Below are 26,021 nucleotides of genomic sequence, written 5' to 3' on the forward strand. Positions count from 1 at the left end.
CCTCAATAGGTGAAACACTCCAGAGACTTGTGGAAGGTTCATGGCAATTTAGGGGTGGGAGTTCCCTTCCTCCAACCAACACCAGTGGTAATTGTAAGCATGAATGCATCTTTTTGTTAGAGCATTGAGGTGCACTCCCCATCCTAACAGTACAGAGCAGAAGGTCACCCCCAAGAACCCACCCTCCACATCAACCTATTGGATCTCAGAGTGGTCAGAAATACTTGCCTTTGTTTTATGTCTATCAGAGGTATGACCGAGAACGTGGTTGGCGTGTTTTATATCAATTGACAGGGAGGAGCGAGATTCTCTTCCCCTTCTGCCAAAGCAATAAGGTTATAGAACTAGTGCATAAAATATTGCATGGAATTTTAGCAATATATCTCCTGGGCAGTCAAAATGTCACAGCCAATGCTCTCAGCAGGTGTTTTTCCCCAAGACTATAAATGGGAGTTGGATTCCCTGCTTCTTGTCAGCGTATTTCAAACTTGGGGATCATCAAAAGTGAACCTCTTTGCCACAGCTACAAATAAATTGCCATCTATTCTGTTGGGGCGGTGGGAAGGGTGTTAAGATTGCACTTACTTGGGGGATATTTTCCTCTTCATTTGGGCAAAGTAGCTGTTCTGCACATTTGTCCCAAAGCTTCTGATTCTCAGAGTGGTGAACAGAATCATAAGATAAGGCCAGAGTTACCTTAATAACCCAGATGTGGTCAAGGCAGGCATGGTTTCCTTATCTGTTTCACCTACCTCTTTGTCCAGTGATAAATCTTCCAATCACTCCTCAGCTCCTCTCCCAGTACACCGGTTGACTGCTTCATCACAATCTGAGTAATCACTGCCTCAAGATGTGGCTCCTCTACGGTTTATAAGGTTAGAATTGGCCTGTTCTGCAGAGGTACAGCAGATATTATTAAATAACGAAAAGAGTCTGTGTCAGAAATATTCACTTTCAAAAGTGGAGAAAATTTAGACACTAGTGTGAATTCCAGAAAGCTGTTCCTGAATCTGCCTCATTTCCTTTTGTTCTAGATTAGCTGCTGCAACTAAAGAAATTGGGCCTTTTAGTTCTCTCAAGGTTCCTTTGGCTGCCTTAATTCATAGCTTTGCATATGATTGAGGGTTCTTACTGTTTGTTTATCCTAAAACTGTAAGGTTCATGAAAGGTCTGAAAAATCTTTTCTCTCAGGTGAAAGTCCCCATCCCAGTTTGGGATCTTAATTTAATTTGGTTCTTAAAAATCTCATGGACTCTCCTTTTGAACTAATGGTGATCTGCTCCTTACTGTAGTTGTTTGAGAAGATCCTTCTTAGTACCTATTACATTGATGCCCCATATTCTTCATAGAAATATTGTCATAATATGATTATAGCCTAACTATGATCTATTTTATACAAGATAGATCATGTGAGGTGGTATTGAAAAGGTTATGATTTACTGAATATGATTATCCTATTTGTATGCATTGTGATGGAGCAAGGCCGGATGGCTACAGGAAAGTACTGAGGAACAGGTATGTTAGCCCCAGGCTAAGCAAATCCCTAGTACCATGGGAACCAAAATGGCAGTTGCTCCAGGATAATCAAGGCACCTGGGAACAATTAAGAACTTTCTAGAAGGCACCGGAGAGAGCTACATTGATTGGAGCACCTGCAGCCAATCAGGGCAGGCTAATCAGGGCACCTGGTATTAAAAAGGGGAGCTCACTCCAGTCAAGGGGGAAGGAGCCAGAGGAAGGAAGTGTGAATGAGGAGCTGGGAGTCAGAGACACAAGGAACTAAGAACTGAGAGGGTGTACTACTGGAGGATTGAGGAAACACCATACAATCAAGCCGTATCAGACACCAGGAGGATCCTATGGTGAGGATAAAGAAGGTATTTGAAGGAGGTTATGGGGAAGTAGCCCAGGGAGCTGTAGCGGTCAATCAGCGGTTACAAGTAGCACTTTAGAGACTGCTACAATTCACAGGGCCCTGGGCTGGAACCCGGAGTAGAGGGCGGGCCCGGGTTCCCCCCAAGCCTCGCTACTCCTAATCAGACATAGAAGGAGTTGATCCAGACTGTGGGTTTCATCCAAGGGGAAGACCACTGAGGGGAGGAAATCCTCCAATAAGCGCAGGACCTACTAGAGGAGAGGAGGAACTTTGCCACAGCATGTATTTTAATATCTGAAGTTAGGAATATTGTCGATGCATCTACTACAAATGTGTTTACATCTGGGGAACGCCCACTAGACAGAGTGAAATCAGTCTAGATGGCTCGCTGGGAAGGGCCATTAGGGAGAACAATAGGTCTTAAAAGATGCTAATCACTCACTGGGTAACCTTCCTGAGAAGCCTTCCTGGGGACACTGCAAATAGCCGCTGAGTTATGGCTGTCTGAGCCTACAGGGACATGTGACCAACTCACCTGGTACTGGACTCCATGATAATACTAGTGTTTTTCCACTGATGGGGGGGTGGGAATCAAACTGGGAGACAAAGGATTCCTGCCATATGCAAAAACTATTTAAGGCAGGGGAGTGACATCGTGGTTCATTCTTCTGACTCCCCCTGCCCCCCAAGAAAGAAGACTGCTGGAAACACCTGAGAAACAGAAGGACTGAACCCAGGCTAGAGGATGGTCTAGCCTGTGAATGGAATATCTGGAGTTTTAAGCTGCAAGCAAGTGCAGCTTGCTTTCAAAACTCTCTGGAAACTGCCTAGAACAACATTTAGGGTGAGACTTGCTGCTCGTATCCATTTTGTTAGTATGTTAAGCGTAGATTGCGTTTTTGTTTTATTTGCTAGATAATCTGCTTTGGTCTGTTTGCGATCCCTTATATTAACTACAAAAGATTTTAAGTGACTGGTGGGTCAGGCGGGCTCAGTGATAACACAGTTCCAGGCAGCACCTTGAAAGGTGGGGAATCCCCTTAAAACCTCCTTTCACAATATTCTACAAGGACAAGTTTTCCTTAAGGCTACACTCCAGGTTTCTTCCTAAAATGTCTCCTGAGTTTCACCTGGATCAGATCCTTTACCAACAAGTTTTCTTTTCAAAATCATGTAATTCCAGTCTGGAGATGTCCTTCCATACTCCAGATGTTGGAAGGGTGTTGGCCTTCTATCCAGATAGGGCTAAATCATTTTGAATATCTACTAAACTGTTCTTTTGGCGGCAGATGTAAAGGTTGTGCATGTATTATTGATTGTTACAGTGCTGCTAGTGTTGCACCCTCTTCTGGTATGTCCGATCACTCCATTGTCTATATCTATGGCTCTAATTAAAAATGTCCCAGTGTCTGAGATCTGCAGAGCTGCTACAGGTCCTCAGTACATATTGTCTCCAGGCACTATGCCTTAGTTGATTCCTCTAGATCTGAAGTGAGGGAGTTGGCAATGCAGTTCTTTTGCTATATTTTGGACTTTGTTTTCCTTATGTTACCCACAGGGCCTGGTGGTGGGTGGACATAGTAGGGGCCAAGATTAGTTACAGGATACCAGAAAGTGTAAGACATGTTTCCAGAATTTCAGAAAAGGGTCAGTTATGAGGGTTTGTAACTAAGTCTAGGAGTGCTTGTCAATATTCCCAGTACTATCAAAAATTCAAGGGGAATATTTCTAGTTCTATTTTAGGGGCTTTTGAATGTTTAGTTTTGTGAGCTACAGAGAGGATTTAAGGGCTAGTTAAAGCCAGATGGTTTACACAATGCTTTCAGGGTTACTGCTGGTCCACTGTAATACCTGACATACAGCCTCTTTTGCTGAATACACACTACTTGTTCATTTTTTTAGTTGGTCTCATATTAATGTATTACGTTTTGCATTAATGTATAAAATATAATTCAACATAACAAAACCTCTTGATTACTCTATTGTATAGCATCTATAAAAGCTAATTTACTGTTATATTGTGCCAGTTTTACTGTGTATAGGTAAAAGTGTAACAAGCTATCTTTCAATCCATTCTCTATTAATTGTGTGATGTGGCAATCATAGGACTAGAAGGGATCTTGGTAATATTTGTAACTATTCCAGAAGAACTTCATGGTGTAAACAGTTCTTAATTCATAGTCCTCTAGTGGTGTGCTGGTTCACATAAATATCTTTGAAATATTTCTCTTTGATTGTTGAAATGTGAAATGAAAATGAATTAATAATTCTGAACCCACTTCCTACTGCGTGAAAACTTCCACAACAAAACATTCTCTGGAATGGATGTAGTTCACAGCAAATTATAGCTCTGATAAAAGTAGCAAGTTAGAGGAAAATAAGAAATTTTTCTGGTTTGTTGCTTTTCCTTTTTCAGTCTCTTTGCAAGTATTGCATATAGTAATTCACTGTCTACTTTTGTTAACCTGTTGCAATCTCAAACAATTTGTATGTTTTATATTTAGTTTTTAAGCAATCTTATTTTAATTACTTTTTTCTTGTAAGATGTTCTTTCCCTCCACTAAGTGACCCTGTCAAACAGCTTAGGCCCTCTACTACTAAATCTATTCAAATTTAGAATTGTGGGGTGATTCCTCTAGATTTTAAATATGATTAAAAAAAGCTTAGCTATAATCATAGTTGAGGCTTTAAAGAGATGCTGCTGTGTAAGGAAACCATAAAAGTGCTATTACACTCTGAAAACTGGCACTGAGGGTGGTTTTCTTTTTCCTCTGTGACCTAAAAAAAATCTATTTTACTCAATTTATGAGTAAAAAGATGTCTCTCCCTCTCCCCTCCCGCCCCCAACTGCCAGCTCTGCAAACTTAATCTGAAACCTGAAAGTCAATCTTTAGTCTTTGTGACTATCATACATCACCAATAATAAAAGTTTTGCATTTGAAACTTAGTCAACAATTTGGGTATGTGAGCTGGAAAAGAATCAGCTTGTTTTTGCAAAGTGTATTGGCTCTGCAATACTGACAGAAGTAAAACTTTATTTAAAAAAAAAAATTGAGTCATTAAGGTAAGTACATAGGATCTGAATACCTGGACAGAGAAGATCTGTTTAGTAAAAAGGAAACTTTTTTTGGATAGTTGGTTTTCTGTTTGATATCACACAGTAAAATACTCTTTTTTGTATTAATCTGCTGGCTTTGAAGCATTATTTAATGCTAGTATTGCCAGAGCAGTATTGGACTAGTGTGTTGAGTTGTGGGGTTTTTGATGAAAAATCCCCTTTAGTGTTTAAACATTAGAGACAAGTTTCTCATCTGTTGCTTATTGAGGGGTGCTCTGCAGCTGCTGTTTTCACTCCAGTGTCACCTGTTGCCTTTCTTTGTCATCACTATACAGCAATATGCATTGCTGCTACAGACATCAGGAAAAGGAAGAGACTACTTGTGTTCTAGGTAGATAGAGATCATCTCCCTTCCTTGTTCACCCCTGGGAAAGGGGGTGAAGAAACCACGCTCCCAGCAGGGCCTGTGAAAGGGAGCGATATGAAATATTTCCCTGTGCACTTTCATAGGGTCTTTGGGGTGTGGGTTAAGAATCTCATGGCAAGATGCCCTCCCTTCTAGGATTACCAACATTGTATTTCAAAAATATAGGACTGTTTTCTTAGTAATCTTATGGGGGAGGAGTACCCAGTACACAGAGGCCAGAGGTGGGATACCCAGAACAACAGAGGGTGGGGAGAACTAACCATGTGCCAGTTGAGGAACCCCTCTGCGCCAGTCAGACTGTCTTGACTGCTGGGGTCCAGCTCTGGAATTGAACAAGGGAGCACTGAAGGGGCAGGATTGGGAGGGGAGCGGAGGATGAGTAATGGCCCCCTGCTGGACAGGCTCCCTGCTGACTCCAGCCCTTGAGTGTCTCCCTGTCTGCTGTCACTGTGCCTTCTCTGTCTGGCAGGGCAAGTGGATGAGGCTGTGTGCTCTGGAGCTGTGCTGAAGGGCCAGGGTCAGGAAGGGGCTCTGTCTGGCAGGGGGGTCAGTACTTGCGGGATGTAACTTTCCATTTCCTGCTCAGAGTCTGTTATACCAATATAATAAAAACCAGCAGGATCTTATTAAGAGGGATAAGGCAAAGAGGCCACATTTATTGTAAATATAATAGTAAACCAAAAGATAAAAGCAAACAACGTTGTTTTACTACTTATTCCTATCACTACTTATTCCTTATATATACATATACACACACACACACACACACACATTCACCCAATCATTCATTCAGGTTCTGTATAGGTGTTATAGTTATCAGCCTAGACGTTGCTCATGCCAAGTTACTGGCCAGGTATCTTGGTCATGAGGATGGAGCCGAGTCTGTGTCAGATGCACCTGATGTTCCTGGAGGTTGGCAGCAGAACCATAGACTCAAAGTCCGCCATTTTTAGAGTCCATTTTTATAGGAATTAATTCCTATGTTAGTCTATGGGAACCGTTTCATCCTGCTGTTGTTGTCTCAATTAGCAGATGGCACATACCTGGTGGCTCCACATGTTCAAAGTGGCACATTCCTTCCAGGTGTTTGGGGTGGATCCTAGTTTACCTTCTAGGGATTGTCTGGTGGTCCACTTGACACATTCTTCGGCCGATGGATCCTTTCCAGGCTGGCACCTCCCTAACCCTTCACGTACATCAAACATTCATCAACATATATTCCATATCTTAACCATATTTTAATTTACTGTCTCCACCACTTTTGGGTGTGTGTGTTAATTCCTATGAGATTCCCGGCCCTGTAATCACAGAGGGTGGGAGTCTGTTTGTTTACATTGTATCAATTACAGCTTAAGGCTAGCATAGTGTTTACTTCAAGAACAAAGTCAATTAACTTGTTTTGTAAGTTTTACATAGTAATAGAGTATCTTTCACAGGACAGATACAATCAGTGTTTTCTGCAGACAGGAGCTTACAAGTGTTAACATAAGAACTTAAAATATTTTTGTACTTGGTGAACCTGGGGGGTCACTGTCACTTGGGGGAATCACTGTTAGTACCTTCTTTAATATCCCTACAAGTCTCTGCCAACGCCCCCAGCAGGGGAGCATAATTGCTGGTTGGTGACAGCTGCAGCAGTGGAGGAACGAGGTGGGCAGGGAACCTGGTTCTGGCAGCTGAGGCCATCTGCACAGAGCCCTGTTTACTTTTCTGGCTGGACAGAGCCCCCTCCTGACTCCAGCCTCTCAGTGCAGCTCCATCAGGTCTTCGTGCCCCCCAATAACCTTATTGCCTCCACCCCCTCAAGGGGCTGCACCCCATAGTTTGGGAACCTCTGTACTGTAGGTACATCGGTTCAGTAAATCTGCATTACTAAATTGTCTAATTTTGCAAACTTTGTATCATTGGAAGGTAAGGTAATAAAAATATCATTATGCAAAGCCAGTTTTTATTATGTTGAAATACTGGATAAAAGGCGTCCTATAGTTATTTAGTACGGGACAGGCAATTTTCTATTTAAATAATGCACGTCCTCACTGTTCAGAACCCTACTTGAGACCTAAGCAGGTGGTTAAGCTCCTCCTGCAGAGCATCCTTTTTCCTCACTCCCCACTTCGTGTTTTATGCTGGTAGAATTGATATGCATCCACAGAGCACATCTTCCATCCCCAATTACCTTTAGCAATAAATCTTTTCCCTCAGTATCTGTGTTTAGCTTCTCTTAAAAGCCATAGAACATAAGTCACTGGTGCTTGGCTACGTTCCTCTTCACCCTTTTTCTAGGGGAAAACACATGGCTCTTTACCTTCCTCTCCAGCCATGGATGTAGGGTGAAGCTGGGACATCTTTAATCCAGCGCCCCACCCCCAATCTTTTAGAGAAGAGGAGGATTTGAGTGTACTTCTCCTCCCTTCTTAAGCGTTAGGGGTGGGGCGGGGGAGTGTGGCCTGCTTGGGGTTTTTTCAGATCCCCTCTCTGCAAACGGATGGGCGAGCTATTGGAAACGTCTTCCCTGTCCTTTAAGCCTTGATGGGGGAGTGGTTGAGAGGAATCACACTGCCTAGGGCCCAGGCAACTTATTTCCTTTCCCAGAATCAATGCCTGCAGTGCATTTTGGTGTGTTTCCTTGGTGATGATGTCCCACCAAAAAAGAGGCAGTAGCTGAAGGTTTCTAGGCAGTGCAGGCTACAGGGGGTCAGTAGTTTTAAATTTTCTTTGTGGTGCTTACATTTTTTTAGCTTCATTTCATTTCTGCTTCAAATATTAAGCTTCAGGCCTTCTCTGTTTAAACCTTTTCTTTCTGTGTTTCCTTCCTATTTTTTTCTGTGTTCCCTCGCCACTATAACCAAACTCCTTACCCTAGCAATTACTTCATCATGGATTATGCTAAAACTACAAAACTTTTTTGTAACTGAGCCGTTTGACAATTTATCTTTATGTAAATATGGTACTACTGGCTGGAATGTTACGTTTTTAAGTTGAGCATGTTTTTTTTTAAAAAAGAAAAACCAAGATATAAAAATTGTAAAACCAAAGCCAAAAAATAGACAGACTTTAAAACTGCTTAGGAGGATTCTTATTGCTTATGAAAGTCTAGCACTGCAAAATAGCCCATAGTATGAAAGGTTTGAACATTTAAATGAGTGCTACACAATAATGTTTAAAACTAACCCTTTTTCTGATGGGGTGAAATCTTTAGATAGGACCATTTAAACTTAGATTTTATGCCATGTATTCTTATTTTTAACTTAGGTTGGTTGAAGACTTTTGATGACTACTTCAGAGATCAGACACAACATATCCTAAACAACATGGTGGTAAAACTGCAAGAAGACAACAAAAGGAAGTTCATGTGGTCTGAAATCTCTTACTTTTCAAAGTGGTGGGATGGAATAGATAGCCAAAAAAAGGATGCTGTTAAAAGGTTTGAATATCTGTATTATTTGTTGATGTATACCATATTTGTAGAGTTTTGTAACTCTTAATGATGTGCTTAAATATATGTAAGCTTGGAGCATCATTGATAGAAGTATACATTTCTTAGATATCTTATTTTTAATATTATGCTGGATGATGGTTATACTTCCCTTTTTTCATAATTTTTAATACGGTTGTTTTCAGGGAAATGGAGGCAGGCAGCATATAAGACAACTGTATTTGGCAAAGAACAAAATAAAAATATCTGTGTACATGTATTAGGATCAAGTAGTAGCTACTCCATAGTTCATGTTGCAATTAAGTCTTCATTTTAAGCCTAACTTATACTTCCCATCCCCAACACACACAAAAGTTATGTTGGCCTTAACATTGATAAGTTGGGCCTGAAGCTAAGATAGAATCTTGCTGTAAAATATGTGCATATGATAATGGGTTCCTTGATTAGGACATCTAGGAATTGAGATGCTCATCAGATTTTTTTTTTAAATCCTTGATGTTTTTGACAGCACTCTATAGCAATAAAAAAAAAATTGTCCTCCTTAGATGAACTCTAGTGCAAGGACTACCTTTTTTTTATTTGAGAACAATCAAATTTAGAGAAAGTGTTAACATTTTTATTAATGACAATAGGATAATCTCTGTGATCTTAAGCTACCCTTAAAAAAAAGAAAAGGGGGGGGGCAGGGAAGCAAGCCTCTCCGTTTAATTTGTGGGGCTAGTCCTGAAAATGTAAGCTGATCACTTGAGGGGCTTCTAAGTGAATAAGAACTTTCCACCAAAATTAAACTTCTCAAATGAGTTGGTTTGCTCCATCTGTCTTGAGAATGTAGAGTAGAAGATGAATACAGATTAAGTTTAAGAGATTTCCCCATTATTGCAAACCGAAAGTGATCAGAAAGCATGTCAGGTTCTCCTCCAAAATTGAGATTGGTTTAAAAATCATGAGACTGAAAAAAGAGGGAAAGTATTTGTCTTCTAGTTTTTAACCTGTAAAGGTGCATTTTTCACATTTTCAAACTTCTTTACAAAGATGTGGGCTAGAAACTTAAATAAATCTGATATTCTCATGTAATCATAAAAGTCCAAGAGTTGGGACTCTGATAAAAAGAACAAATATCAAGACTCTCATTAAAATCACAAGAGTTAATAATGTTATTTATGTATTTCATGGTGGGATGTGAACTTTCATGCTTGGGAAGAACATCTTATAAACATCTGCACAACTACTTTGGTATTCTCCTTCAAAACCCCTCTTTTACAACTTTTCCGTAAAACCTCTAGAAGGTTAACTGTTAGGCCATTCGTGTGCTGAGACCATTGCCAATCATCTTAGTTAATACTGTTTCTTCTTCAAGTAGATGCAGCTGTGTATTCCACACAAGAGCTGGAGAATTTTGCCTAGCAGTAAACGTAGGGACAGTATTCATGCCTTGTGGGTGTAGCCCACGCTCTGGCTATATGAAGTGGTGCCACCCCAACCCCCTCTTGGTTCCTTCTCACTGCCCTTAACTGGAGTTGGAGCTCAGTGGTTATCACTTCACATTCACTTATCTGTTTTCTGAGAATTACCCTTCCATGTACTGTATATAGTTTTTATGTAGTTAGTAGTATTCTAGATAGTGTTAGGATACTTATTGCCCTGTGCGATGCCCTCACTAGGGTTCAAGTACTACCTGTAGAGTGAGTGTGTGTGTGTGTAGCGATTCCTAATAGTGATCCCTACATGAGGTGCTTGCTGTGTTCAGGCAAGGGGCATACTAAGGAGTGGTGCTCTTATATTTAAGTTGATCAAAAGAACCCAGGTGGTCAGTGAATTATGCTTGAAGCAGCACCTTCTTGAGCAGGCCATGAGGCCTGTTTTGGTACAAAGCCCTGTGTTTAATTGGCAGTCTCCTTCAGACTTGGTGAATGAGGCTGCTCTGTGTTCCAGTGCTGCCATCTCCCTCAAGAGAAGGAGGGGTCTTTCACCCTTCATAGAGGTGCCAAGAAAGAAGTCCCATAAAACTGACTGGGACCAGCGCTCGTGGGAATTCTTCTTCCTCCTCTAAAAAGAGTACAGACCACTACCATACCACTTCCAGCATGTGGGATGGAGCAGGTCTGTCAAACCACTTCCTGATATCACGCCGAAACCTCCAGGACACGGTACCATTGACTCTGATTCCGGCCGTGGGGCATTTGTGGAGTGCAATACTGATTACACAACACGAGTACCAAGAGTCTCCATGCTGGTGGCATATCAGGCAGCAGCAGATTTACTTTGCCAATCTGTTCTGGACTTTGCCATGGTTGTGGCCTCTACTTCCATGATACTCAATATGCAGAAGCTCAGAAACTACCCAGTTCTGCCACCTCTATTCCTAGTGACTACGGGCCAAATTTTTAAAATGTATTTTAAGTATCTAATGATACAGATAGGGATGTAGTGGAATTTTCAAAAGCACCTGGGTGAAATAATTGAAAGCAACCTATCTGCATTTTTAGTTTCCTAAATACCTTTTAAAATCTGGCTCTAGTACCTTACTATGTGATTGACTTCTGAATCAATGAGATTTTTTTACAGAATACAGTACTACTCCAGGTGAATACGGGTAGCAAAATTTGGCCCTACAATTTAAAGTCCATTCACCAAGTGATCTAAAATCCCCTATGATAAAACCATTTGGAATAATGTAGCATACTAAAAAATTCAACATTTGTGTTTACAAGGAGAGAGAAAAGGCCTGTGTCCAAGATTCCATAGTCTCCTTTTAGATTTTTTTCATCTACAGAAATCTGAAGTAAGGGGATTAGTCCTAGAATATGTGCATAATTACATATCTTTCCCTTTGCTTTGCATGGTAAAACAAGCTAATGGGAAATTTTAAAGTACTGCTGAACTTGTTGACTTATTAGAGAAGACCTCCTGCTAACCATCTTCTTGACTGACTAATAGCTGTTCGGCAGTGGGTTGCAGAGGTATTATCCTTTGAATCAAGCTTCTTTCTGGCTGTGTTTAGAAAGATCCTTGTTGATATTTAATACTTACAGAGATCACATTTTTCTAGGATTTGTTTTGATGTTTTCTCTCTTAATCTGTCTCTCAAATATTTATTACAGTAGTTGTCACTAAGATCATTTTGGGGAGAAGAATGGTTTTACAGATACTAGTTTTATAAACCAGTCACACTGGTCAGTTATATTTGTTTTTGCAATGTTTTAGCCGTGTTGGTCCTGGGATGTTAGAGAGACAAGGTTGGTGAAATATCTTTTATTGGACCAACTTCTTTAGGTGAAAGAAACAGGCTTTCAAGCTTCTTTAGAGGTCAGTTATATTATCAGTCTCACTAAATCCTGACAAGAAAAAAATATATAAACAGGATGGCAAGCGAAAACAAAATTACTGTGTGAAATCTATTACTGTATCTCCGCAAAGAGGAACAAATTAACCTTGTCTTGTTTTGATTAAAAAACAAAAAAACAAACAAACCAACCAACCCACAATCTGATGTACAATTAATTATTTACTCTTTGAAAGGAATTGTACTATATTACTGGTGGAACTCAGTACCCATGTTATGTATGAATTGTTCAGCACTGATCTTCATGGCTTAAAAGTAGCGTGAATTAGCTATGAAAGTTAAAAATGGTCAGAGTGCTTTGAGACCATCTACTTTTTTTTTTAGGTCCTGCTATTTATATATGTGTATATAGTGTTTACAAGCACTAGAAAAATATTTTTTAAGTGCAGAGTCGCTTTTATTGTACTTGATCTATAATAAAGTCAGTCTATACTAAGATTTTTGTTAGATTGCTAACAACTATCTAGGATCTCTGTGTTGGTCTCTGTTGTGCAACAGTTTATCTCAAAGATAGCCCTCTCTGATAGCTATGACATTTTGGGGTGAAATTCAGACCAATGAGTGGCTATATCACCTCTGCCCTGCAATGTTGGGTGCTTCACAATACTTTGCTGCTGTAGCTACCACCTGTGCCTCTCCACAAACAGCATGCCTGTCGCACCCTGAGTGTCCGTGAATGGCCACAGTTCTTGTTCAGGAACTACGATCCCAGCAGCCTGTCAGCAAACACCAGCCACACTCTGGCTTCAACCAGCCTTGGTTAGTACTTGCAGGGTGACCCCAACACACTCCAGGACCTGAATTTTCCCCTAAAAATATGTGTTGTATACTTTTCAGCTTTCTCCTGGACTGTTCAGATGTTTTAGATCCATTGTTTCTATAAGGGAGCAATATACAACAACTTGCCTCCTTAAATAGAGCTACCCAAAACAGTTCACAACACTGGATGAATTTTGATTTAAAGAACAAAAAAAGTTTATTTAACTACAAGGAGAGATTTTTAAGTGAGTACAAGTATTAAGTCATTAAGATCAGAAATGATTACAAGAAAAATAAAGATGAAATGTTTCCTAGTACTAAACTTAACAAACTAGACTTGGTTTAAGCTGAAGTTCTTATCACAGGTTTTCAATGCATTGCTGACCAAATTCTCAGACCAGGATCTGCTCGCAAGGTGCAGTGGTGGTTTCTTTTGTCGTCTTGGGTGAAAAGAGATATGGACAGGGAAAGAGAAACTGGGTGTTTTTGTCCCCTCGCTTTTATAGTTCAGTCACCCTTTGAAATGTATTTTCATGAGAGTGACTCCTAGATAAAGTTTTTTCCAGCTGAGAGCAAGGATACATGGAGTCTGGTGGAGAAGAGGGGTTATATTGTTTCTTTGCACTTGTGTATGATGAAATGCTGATTTTGTTTCTTCTTTTTTCACTCTCTCATTGTCTGAGGACTCTGTTTACAGCTTGTATGCAAATTGTGTTAAACATACATTCCCTTAGTTAAGACAGGCTAACTTGACCAGTTCTACCTAATTGGGGCTACGTGAGTTTGAATGTGTGCCTTTAACATCATATGGGGAGATTTCATAACTTTACTCAGTGTTGTGACATTCATTTCAAGATATTATTGACCAGTGAATTATTAGTTTTCAAATGATACCTCCCAAGGCATATTATGTACAAAGATTATTACAGTAGTGCTTACGGTGTGAATACAGAAATGTTTGGTCACAATAGCATCAAAATATGTTTTACTTGATGTTTAGGGTTGATTTTAGTGTCCATTTTTGTTAGTGCTGAGCAGCTCTTATAGCCTTGGCTCTTTTTTATAGTGGGAGTGGCAGTGACTGCTATAAGCAAGTCCCTGTGTACTCTGCATTAAACTGGATTTAAATTCTGTGACAGAATACTGGTTTGTGTGGCAGACAGGTAATCTTACAAGTTTCATTAATTTTCTAAAATGGAAGCTTTTATTGAATTACCCTTGAAATTAAAGAACAATTAATACAGCATCCCCTATGGTGTTCTGTTAAATTCAACTTAATTTACAGCAACCTAGACTTTCAATATTTGCATGTGCGAGATTTTTGCATTAACAGTGCATAATTGTATAATGGAAGTTAAGAAATGGGAAATTGAAGGTTTGACAGTGTGGAGTGCATTTTGTGGCTTTGTCCCCTAGGTAGGTTGGTTATGGGAAAGGGATTGAGATTGTGGGATAAGCTCATTAATATTTCTGCTAAAATGGATTTCAGTGAAATAGTTAAATTTAGATATTTTGGCACTATTCCGATGTGAACATCTATTGCAATAAATTAATGGATTCTATAAGCGCTACAATATATTCCCTTTTACGGTATAGTAGTTCAGATTTTACATGCTCAGTGCTATTACTGTGAACACTAAATTTAATGGATTTTTATTTTATAGATATATTATTTTGTTAAATCAGATTTGCACTTCTGGACACAAGTTTACTAAATATTTTTCTCCCAGATTAATAGAAGATGGCCAGTTTGAAATAGTAACAGGAGGATGGGTCATGCCTGATGAAGCTTCTTCTCATTACTTTGCTGTAATTGACCAGCTGATAGAAGGACATCAGTGGCTGGAGAAGACTCTAGGTATATGTGTAATTTTTGTCCCCCAACTTGATGTTTTAAACTTAAAAACTGACAAAGAACTAAGTCAGTCAGCAAGTGTTATACAATGTTTTGATGACTGACTATAAGTAGGCATCATTGCAAGCTAAACTATTTTCAGAGAAACAAATCTGTGCAAAGATAGTTACATTTTTGCTGAGTTTGTGACTCTGAAAGCCTAAATGTCAGGAATATTGTTCATGTCTACTCTGTTAAGACAGCCATAATTCTGAAAAGTGACTTTGGACCTGATTCACAATTTCTGAAGTGGCAGTCAGTGACACTGCGTGGGTGCAGTGGTCTGCCTATACATTGTAAATTGCAGGATTGGCACCTGTATTTGTGGTGATTGTTTGCAAATATAGGTTCCCAGAGTAAGAGCAGTTAAACTATTTTCCATTCTATTATTTTTTCTGTCTTGATCTGTGGAAGAAACTTATATTACTTAAGCATAATAAATGAGGAATAACATTTGCTTTAATATAGCACCTGTGAACCCGTGGAATGAAGGAATTAGGAAGCACCAGTATTGTCACTACCAACTTTTCAAAATTCATGAATCAGGTCCAAAATATTATCAGATTTTCAAAATAATAAGCATGGGTCCTTTTTATTTGCCATCTTGTTTTTGAGCTTACGGCATTCACATTTTCCACCTTTTCTTTCTAGAAGTACGGGCCAGATGCTTACTACTACTTTTTTCAATGAAAGCTGAGATTTTTATATAATTCTAATTGATTAGTGGGGTTTTAAGTAAAATATGAAATATTGTGACACAACAAAAATGCAAGAGACAGCAGTAGTAGAAATACTATAGATTCTACTGTACAGGTTTTTATGAAGGACAAGAGATTGGCCTACTTTGTAATTATATATGTATATGCTTCGTTTATATTTAACTTTGTAATGATAAAGTGTCTTAAACAGACTGTTTTTTTTTCTTTCTTTCATTTATCTACTTAAACTGTTTGTCAGAGGATGTGTGAAGTCCAAGACTATAACAGGGTTCAAAAAAGAACTAGATAAGCAAGTTCATGGAGGATAAGTTCATCGGTGGCTATTAGCCAGGATGGACAGAGATGCAAAACCATACTCTAAAGTGTCCACAGTCTCTGTTTGCCAGAAGCTGGGAATGTGCAACAGAGGATGGATCACTTGATTACCTGTTCTGTTCATTCCCCATGAAACACCTGGCATTGGCCACTGTTCAAAGACAAGATACTGGGCTAGATGGACCTGTGGTCTCACCCAATATGCCCGTTCTTGTGTTCTTAAACTAAGTGCTTTTCACCACTTTTCTGAACACTGGGTTGAATAATATGGGTGTTGTGTTCTTTGAAATGAGAAATAAGTAAGAAAGACACAAACTTCTGACATATTCTTCTACTCAACAGGAGTAAAACCGAAGTCTGGTTGGGCCGTCGATCCCTTTGGGCATTCGCCAACAATGACTTACCTTCTGAAACGCTCAGGATTTTCCAACATGGTTATACAGAGAGTTCATTACTCGATTAAAAAATATTTTGCAACCCAGAAGACGCTAGAATTTTTTTGGAGACAGACCTGGGGTATGTATTGTTTTCTTGGTATCACTCTGTCATTTGTTGCTTCATACCTCCTGAGAATTGGAAATAGGCATTGAATAAACAGATGTGAAAACCTCTACAGCAAACAGATTACTTAGTGCAGAATGTATTAAGTAATTAAAAGTAGGGCTGGTCAAAATTTTAATATTTTACTGGTGCAAAAAACATTTTTAAAGAAAGGAACACATTTAATTGTGTTCAAAATTGTGATTTTTTTTCAGAATTTTCATCTTTTCTGTCAAAAATAAGAGACAAACATCATTTAATTTTGAATTTAAAATATGAATTTTGCTTTATTTTGCTTTCTCTTACTTTTTTCAGTTGGGGAAGGGGGAAAAAGGGAAAAGAGGGAAGAGTAGAGCGAGGCTGCAGAGACTTTTTTCTTACAACAAAAATTTCAACAAAATTTTTCAGGTATTTTGCTGAGGTGTAGAAGGGGATATGATTCTTCAATTTGTTTTTAATTTTATCAAGCAAGACTTCAGAATAATTAATCTTCTCAAACAGAATTTTACTAAGCAGGATTCTTCAGAGTAATTAATCTTCTCTGGCAGTTGGGGTGGTAGAGTTAGAATGCAAAGGATAAATTTAATCTAGTACATCAGAATTGTTAAGTGAGTATTCTGGTCTGCTTTAATAACAAAAACAAAATGAAACAAAAAAACCTTTAGTCTCATTAACAGCTCTAGCCAAACAACCCCTATTAAAAAAATACAAGCAGGATATAGATCAGGTTTAAAGGTTAAGTATCCAGTATATTAATTAAATGTCAGCAGATGGATATTGGCTAGAAATGTATATTCTGTTTTTGTATATATTTTTACACCATGCTCATTACATAGTGAGTGCTTTCCAGTAGTACATTAAGCAGCATGACTAAAATCTGTCATATATTAGTTCATTCATTCTTTCCCCAGGGAGAGAAGTGTGTGTAATGGGATGTTTTTGTTTCAGAATTTAAAAAAATAATTAACATTGCTATTTGTTGGATTTAGAGTAGACCTCGTCAAAAACATGTGCCTTTCACTTAAAATGGAGGCTGGTGAGGTTTGTAATGGTCATTAGTTCCTGTGGGAGTTTATTCCACAGTTTTGGTTTGGCTTGGCTCCAGAAAAAGTTCTGTCTACTGCATGAGCTAGTTTTACTCTTATTGTTGAAAGTTCCATTGTGCCAGAGGTGTGAAGTTGTTAACCACAGTCTTCATCCTGGAGTAGTTTTTGTTAATAAACTTATTTTTCATGTATGCTGCTCAATTTCTAACTTGACATAGCTTTTCTAAATGGTAGTTGAAATAAACACCGATGATATGGTTAGTGTCCTAGGGTTTGGGTTCGCATCAGAGTATTCTAGTCTTTCTGAACTGAAGTCACCTTTAATTCTTTCTGTAAATGATTTTTTTAAAATGGTTTTGGCCTTTTTTGTTTGATAGATAAAACACTTTTCTGGTTTTCTTTTTTGTCTTATTTTTGCTGTTTTATCTTAAAAATGTCAGGAATGTTGCATATTTTCTTCCCTAGAATTGCAAAGGATTTCTTGGGGATATCTGAGTATATGTATTGTGAATACCAGGACTTCAATTGAAGGTGTCGTATCTTTTTGTCAGGCATTGGAATTAAATAAGTACTAAGAAGATCCCTGCTGCAAAAATCAAAATCTCTTCTCACCTGCTCAGTTTTCAGTCTCTTGTGTTGTTGTAACTTCTTTAACTCTCCAGTAATTTTCAAGTGTAACCAAAACCTGAAGGTAAAAATCAAACAATTTTTTGAAAAAACTTGCAAGTCTTTTTTCACATCCATAAAGAAGTAAAAAGCCAATTCCCACCCCCCATTTTTCAGCTCACCTAGAAAGCTGATCGCCTGCAGACTTAAAAATATTAATTGATCTCACCCTTTGCCTAATATTAGATGTCCTGAAGAGAGATGAAAGAGAGTGGGAAATTAGATTTGAGTGAATAAGAGGTCGTAAGATCTTAACAAATCTGAAATTAAGACTGAACAAGTTCACCAAGAAAAAGTAGCTAACTCTTAACAATCTAGTACATAATCTATTAAGCATATTTCTTGGTAAAATCCTATGAAATATTAAATGTTAAAAATTACTTGCATGCTAACTTTAAAGCTTGTATTAGTTTTGCATAAATTGACTACCAAAAGTTGGCGGAGGATCTAGGATGTTAGTGTTTGTTTATTGATCAAGATTGGGACCCCAATGTAGTAGTATGCTGAGAAATATGACTCAGTCCCAATCAGTTTACAGTCTAATAATACAGAAGTATTAAAAGCATAGCATTAGTATGTAATATAATTATATCGCCTTCCAATAATAAATAGAAATCTAAATCTGTAATGTGTCCCTACTTTAGATGACTATCATCAGCACTGATTTTTATACCATTGTCTTAATCCCAGCCAAGCGGATGTTGCTTATTTGATAGATGGGTAAAGGGCCATGGGAGAGCCAACTGCATTGTGGTTTGCTCCTTCAATTAGGATGTTTTGAATGATGATTTTTAAAAAGAGATGTGTCTCAAAACAAGTGAAGACATGGTCCCTGTCCTGAAAAGTTTACAAATTAAATTCTGCATGTCTGGCAAGTGTAAAGTGTAATAAAGGGGAAAATTGAAAGAAGGGTGACAATTACGATTTTTATTCCTCCTCACCCCCCAAAAATCTTGAAATTTTCCATATTTTAATTTTTCTTTTCCGTTGCTTTTAATAGGCAAAATGGCAGAACTGAATATTTAGGAGAGCTTGAATGAGGTGAGGGAGGTGGTTTGGCAAATAGATTTGGGAAGGATGTTCTAAGCAGAATTTGCAGCATTTAAGAGGTATGTGGAAGGAGGCCCATTGAAGTGAATGGTCCTGTTCATTTGCTTGGCAGTAGTCTCGTGTTGCTTTAAGCACATGTATATGTGTCTGCAAGGTAAGGACCTTGAGGCTGTACATTTTTAATTCAAATAATTTAACACTCCTTTCAGACATTTTTTCTTTTTGGGTTTCAGTGTAGAACTCCTACAACTCCACTTCTCATATTCATGGTGATGTTTTGATTTACTAGAGTCAGTTCTGAGTGGATAAGTGTGTCTTTCTCTTGTCGGGTTATATTGAAAACCAGGCCCCAACTGGGCTGCTGGTTGGTTGGCTTCCCCTCACTCTTCACTCATTGTCTCCACCCTCTACACTGTCCCTCTTCCTACAGTATAGCAGTTCATGTCACAGCAACCTTTATTCTTAGCTGCAGGACCAAACCCCTCTTCCTGTCCTCTACTGAATTATTCATATATTTAAAGTGGAAATGAGTGGGAAGCTCCAAACTCTGGTGCAAAATCATCTGGTGAGTTCTTGTGTTTGGATGTTTTCAGGTATATTGAAAGCATAGGACGTAAATAGATGGTACACAAAGATAGATGGGCTTTACAGTCAGCAATCTGCTCTACCTGTTGCTTCCTATGACTAAGCTCACATTGCATCCAGATTCTGCAGATGTCAAAATTTCTAGTTGACTTACATTATACCCAACTACCAAACACAATCCTAGTATTTAATATCTAATCAAAGGATTGTAAATGTTGACAGTTTAAGAAAATCATGATAGTAATTCTTGCTTAATTTACTTTTTATTAGTATCTTCTTATAGTAATTTCCTGATGCTGTTTTACTTAGAACCTCTTCAAGAGAGAACCCTGAGATGCCCACTAAAATGTTAAATTCTTATTTTAAGAGAATCTGACCTGTTGGAAAAATGTACCTCTGTCTTATTTGAGCTAAATAAATGATTTCTCCATGCAAATTAATCAGTGGGAATTCCTTTGGGTAAGCACCACTGAAAAATTGAATTATAAAAACATATAGAAGAATGGATTTTGTCTGTTAGAGAATTTAGGAAAATGAAATTACAATTAATTATTCATTGAGGTATTGTCTTTAAGATAACTTAATCATTAGAGACTTGATCCTACATTAATTCAAGTCAATGGCAAAACTCCCGGTGACTTAAATGATGCAGAGTCAGGGTCCAGATCTCCAAAATGGCACTGTATTTTAGGCTGGCATATTAAAAGCACTCCTGGATGAGGCCCAGACAGTTAACTTAGTTTAGACAATGAAATATGGCTTTATTTTATAGATGTATTCTGTTCACTTTTAGATTTGGGATCCAGTACAGATATCCTTTGCCACATGATGCCTTTCTACAGCTATGATATTCCTCATACTTGTGGTCCAGATCCTAAAATCTGTTGCCAGTTTGATTTTAAGCGTCTTCCTGGAGGAAGAGTAAGTTGTCCCTGGAGAGTTCCTCCTGAGGCCATTCATACTGGGAATGTTCAGCACAGGTACAGTACTGCAAGTATTGTGGAATTCAGTAATTTGAAAGTGTTTTTGTACTTGTTGAAGGCGATGCTTATTAACATCACAACTTGCTTGATTTAGTGTTTAAAAAAGACGATTGTCATAGGAGAAATAATTTTTATTACATATGCACTATATGTGTCAATTCCCAAAACAGTTGCTAGTACAATTTATGAAAGTGATAACTGTAAGAGAAATTAAAATTAATACACTGAGCTAGTGTGAATTCTGCAGTTCCTGATAAACAAGTCTACAACTCTTGGGTCAGTTATGTTCTATGAGTACCAAGAAGAGGTACAAACAATTTGCTTGTCAGACTGTTTGATCATATCTGTTTTTCTAAATTCTGTACTGTCAGGCACCAGGATGACATCAGGATCTCTCTGGGTTTGTCTACACTCCAACAAAAGATCAGTGACACTGAGTCTCAGACCCTGGGTCAATTGACTCAGGCTTGTGGGGCTAAAACAACAGGGTAGCTGTTCGGGCTCAGAAACTGAGAGAGAGGAGGGTCTTGCACTTCAGGCTGGAGCCCAAGCCCATATGTCTACACTGCTACTTTTAGCCATGTGAGCCTGAATCAAATGACCTGGGTTCTGAGATTCAGCGCCATGGGTTTTTCTTTGCAGTGTATATATACCCTCTGAGGGAGAGCAGTGGGAGTATACAGTGTATCTTTGCATGTAACTCCCACATCTAATCCAATTAGTTTAAAACAAAACTAAATATTCCCATAAGAGAGAAAAAATGTTTAAAATAGTTATGCTGATAGTACATATCAGTAATGTAAGCTGAAAAAAATTGAGTGTTTATAAAATCAAAAGATTAGAAAAAACAGAATTAAGAGTTTAGGCAAATATAACCGAAATCAACACTTGAATGTATGGAAGTGCACATTTGGTACTGTGCTGCCAGGGAGCCAGAAGGGATGGAGACGGGGGCCTCAGAGTGGGGTGAGGTATGGTTCCATAACAGATATTTCTCGTGTCCAACAGATCTAAGATTTGGTGGGTTTTGCCCTGGTTATTCTTCAGTGTATGGGTATTCCATCCTCCCTATGCTACAGAAACCCATTGACAATCTGTGCAACTGATTGAGAAAGAAATTGCAGAGGGAAGACAGGAAAGAAGAGGTGCTAAGGGAAAATCCCTCACTTATTAACCTATTTTTTTTTCCACATCACACAAGTAGCTTTGGGCAGATGATCACAGATATGGACAAACTGTTGTCTGGCCTCAGAGTGCACATGTAAAATTTGAACCACAAATGAGCTTCGTTTGGAATTCCTCTTCTTCTATACTGCGAGTTGCTGTAGTTTGTAAGTGATAGGATACCTGCTTCTCTGAGGGGAGGACCATACGTACCCTAGATTCAGAGTACCTCTGTCTGACCTCACAAGAGGTGTTGGTTCAGGCAAAGCAGTTCAACATTTTCTGGCTAATGACAAACTATAAAATGGGCCGCAGACAAGAAAATGTTGATGATACTAGGTGGGTTATATTAGTCTCAGCAAACCACGTAACTCAATGACTGCAGTTTATTCATTCATGATTTAAAACTACCTATTAATGAGAACACTAACAGAAAAAACTTTTTCTAAGTAAAAGCAGTTTATATAGCTAAAAAAATAAACAACTTATTAAAATTTTTACAGATTTTGGATATATTGGAAAAATATTTGTAACTCATAGAAACTTTCACGTATAACATTTAACCCCCCCCCCCCAATTTTAAGCATTAATGGTTTGGAAACCATTCTAAATGTGTACATGCTGCAACCTCTTTGAGAACATGCATTAAAAGTAGGTAAGTTGTTTTAAAAAATCTGAAGATTTATAGTTTCTCTAAAATCTTTGGCTACTATTGGCATGTAACTAACCAAACTGCAGTATTGACAGTATTTCTTATATTAAATGTACCTAGGTAACTTTAATTAGAAAAAAAGCAATACTGAAAAGATTTTAATGGCAATCATGGTTATTTATGAACACTTTCACTAGCTCAGGTGCTAAACTTATTTACCCACTATTTAATGTTGCTATTAGGGAGGAAAAAACCTACCTTTTTAATTATCACAAGTAAGAGAAAAAGTGGAATTTTGCAAGGCTAGTTGTAGGGTGTGGTATAGAATATATTTTAGACATTTGTCTTGTCAAGTGATTACTTTTCTATATTCTAAATTTTATAATTTTCTTTTTCCAAGGGCTTGGATGATTTTAGATCAGTACAGAAAGAAGTCAAAGCTTTTCCATACTAAAGTTCTGTTGGCTCCATTAGGAGATGATTTCCGCTACAGTGAGAGCTCAGAATGGGATCAGCAGTACCAGAATTACCAAAAGCTTTTTGATTTTATGAACTCTCATCCTGAGTTACATGTTAAGGTAAACTGCAAATTTATTTTTTCAAATAGTTGTTGTAGTCCTGCACTAACATCAATGAGCCCTAATTTAAACTTTTTGTGTACTCCTATTTCATTTGTTAGCACCTTCTGATGTACTGAGATTTTGCATGAATTTGTTGTGCATCATGAAGAAAGCTTGTTAAATGCTGCTATAGCTTAACTGAAACTCTTGGTGAATAAGGCAGGTAGAACTGATCAAGTTTTATAGTTAGGCTTGGCAGGATTTGATTTTAATCAATAACTGTCAGTACATGGAAAAAATAATCTCTAACGCTGGCATGCCTGCATGGATGCTTGTCACTGGCCTTAGCAGCCCTCTGCTGCTCTCCTGTCAGGGCAGAGAGTGAGCAAGTCCATGATAGTGGTTCTACAGAGAGCTAATTGCACTGCTTCAGCGTCAGTGACACTCAATCCCTGCAGGCTCAAGCTTCAGAGGAAGGCTGCAATCCTGGTGAGGCAGCGCAGAGACCCCTGGTCATGACTTGCATGAGGGTAAGTTCCCTGCCATGGAGAGACCACAGTATTGCTGAGTGGCTCTTGTGGCAGTGCAGGGAGACTTCCGCAACACTGCTGTCACGGCTCTGCTCACTCACTCACCACAGCCAGGCATGTGGGAGCTGTCCCTGGGCAGGAACTGTTCAACAGTGGGTTGGCCTCCCATACAGCTAAGGGCTCATTCTCTTTCTTACAGTCCTGGCCAGCAGCTTCTGCTTCACCGAACCAGGATGATCACTGCCTCCCCTGCACCTTGTGCTGTGGTATCTTGGGCCCCGGCAGACCCGCTGTCAGCACTACCCCAACACCACTCATCCCACAACTGTAAAAATAAAATTAAAAATAGAAGAAAATTCCTTAAAATAAAAACGTATAGTTCAGCTGATAGATGAGTTTGAGTGTACTTGAGGTTAATGACAAGCCAGACTATTTTTTTCCTTCTAAGGCTTGAAATTATTCTATATATAGCACTTGGTAAGAAATATAAACAGTGATCATAGTGGTTTACTTTAAACAATAGCTTTTAAGTTTAAGGGAGTTTCTTACTTCTCTTGTTGCTTTGAGTAGTTTCCAGTTCTTCTTCGAGTGATTGCTCATATGCATTCCAGTTAGGTGTGCGCGCGCTGCGTGCACACTCGTCGTAAGATTTTTACCCTAGCAACACTCAGTGGATCGGCTGGGCGCCCCCTGGAGTGGCGCCGCTATAGCGCTAGTTATATACTCCTGCCGACCCGTCCGCTCCTCAGTTCCTTCTTACCACCCGTGACGGTCGTTGGAACAGTGGAGTGCGGCACTGCTGCCCTAGCTTTTCACTTGTTTTCTCTACATAGTTGTTGTATATAGTTCGATTAGTATAGTTGTTAGTTTACTAGTTTAGTTGTAGTTAGTATTTAGTTAATCGGGGAAATTGGGGGGCTAGCCCCTTCTTTTTCCCCGGACCCGGTGCGGGCCCATGCCCAAGGCACCGGGATTTAAGCCGTGCTCGGCCTGCCAGAAGCCGATGCCGGTTGGAGACCCTCACAATTCTTGCCTGTGGTGCTTAGGAGAGTTTCACCTTCCCGATAAGTGCCGCATTTGCAAGTCCTTCAAGCCGAGGACAAAAAAGGAGCGAGACTTTCATTTGAAGCAGCTCCTAATGGAGTCGGCACTTAGCGCTCCGGCGCCGGCCGCCCCGCAGTCAGCTTCGGTGCGGAGCGCGCCAGCGGTTCCAGTACGTTCCGGTACCGAGGTCCACCGGAAGCAGCAGCCGGCACCGTTCCCTCTCTCCGTCGGGAAAACGCAAGGTGGCACCGACCTCCTCCAAGAAGGTCTCAGCGCCTGGACCTGTCACCCGACCTCCGGCACTGGCGCTGGCACCTCCGGCACCGACAGCGCAACAACCAGGCGCTGTACCCTTGACTCCGGTACCGCAAAGGCCGTCGAGTCCAGTACCTCCTTGCTCCCCGGTGCACACCGCGGTCGAGCTCGCTCTCCCGTCGACGCCTGAGACTTTTTCGACGGCGAGAGAGCTGATAGCGTTGACGGAGCCAACGCATTCTCAACCCCCGGCACCGCCGGTGCGGGTTGTTAAATCAGCGGGCAAGCCGGCTATAATGAGGCCTCCTTCCCCTGACCGGCAGGACAGACGTTACTCCAGGTCCCAGTCCCAGAGACGTTCGCGTTCACGCCACTCCAGATCTCGACACCGCTCGCAGTCCCAGTACCGCTCTCCATCGTGGTACCGGTCGTACTCGCGGAGACTATCCCGGTCCCGTTCTCCAGACAGGCGCTATCGGCACCGATCCGGGTCTCGGTACCGTTCCCGGTACCGGTCCTCCTGCAGCCGTTCCCACCGTCAGGATTTGAGATCCCGGTCGACCTCCCGGCACCAGCACGGTAGATGGTCCCGGTCTCACGCCTGGCAACGTGAAGAGCGGCATCGTTCCCCGGCACCGTCCAGGGACAGAACGGCGTTGTCGTCGGCGCAGTCGCATAGTCTCTCGGCACCACCTTGGCCTTCGAGACAGCCATCTGTCTCCTCTCAGACTGACAGTGCAGCTGACCAGCGCACCGAGCCCCAAGGCCAAGACCAGGGTCCTCCTCAATGGGCCTTCTGGACTCCATGGGCGTACCATGAGGCGCAAGGAGCCCCCTTTGCCACTCAGCGCTCAGGCCCTCTGACCACCGAGCGCCTGAGGCCACAGTGAGCAGGTCTCCTCCCGCAGCTGTGGATGAGGGGCTACTAACGTCCGTAGATGCCGAGCCTCCCCCTGTCGAAGAGGCCACACAGCAGCTCACTGAGCCTCTGCAGGACACTCTGGTCCCCGGCCTGTCATCCTCTTCCTCCCCGGATGAGGCGGTGGCAGACGCGTCCGCCTCCGGACCTCCTCCGATTGACCTTCGGGCCCATCAGGACTTGTTGCGGTGGATGGCCCA

At 40.2% G+C, this 26,021-nt stretch overlaps 1 protein-coding gene across 3 annotated transcripts in view; it reads left to right on the forward strand.

Annotated features, from left to right (window-relative positions):
- MAN2A1 (mannosidase alpha class 2A member 1) overlaps window positions 1-26,021 on the forward strand; it is a 218,696-nt gene that overhangs the window by 44,797 nt on the left and 147,878 nt on the right. For all 3 annotated transcript variants that reach the window (XM_039543788.1, XM_039543789.1, XM_039543790.1), the window contains 5 exons: window positions 8,614-8,785; window positions 14,630-14,757; window positions 16,170-16,343; window positions 20,508-20,694; window positions 22,914-23,091. In XM_039543788.1, the coding sequence (XP_039399722.1) occupies window positions 8,614-8,785; window positions 14,630-14,757; window positions 16,170-16,343; window positions 20,508-20,694; window positions 22,914-23,091 (839 nt within the window). The remainder of the gene's footprint in view (window positions 1-8,613; window positions 8,786-14,629; window positions 14,758-16,169; window positions 16,344-20,507; window positions 20,695-22,913; window positions 23,092-26,021) is intronic.

The sequence above is a fragment of the Mauremys reevesii genome, linkage group 6 (assembly GCF_016161935.1).
Source record: "Mauremys reevesii isolate NIE-2019 linkage group 6, ASM1616193v1, whole genome shotgun sequence".
In the NCBI taxonomy this organism is placed as follows: Eukaryota; Metazoa; Chordata; order Testudines; family Geoemydidae; genus Mauremys; species Mauremys reevesii.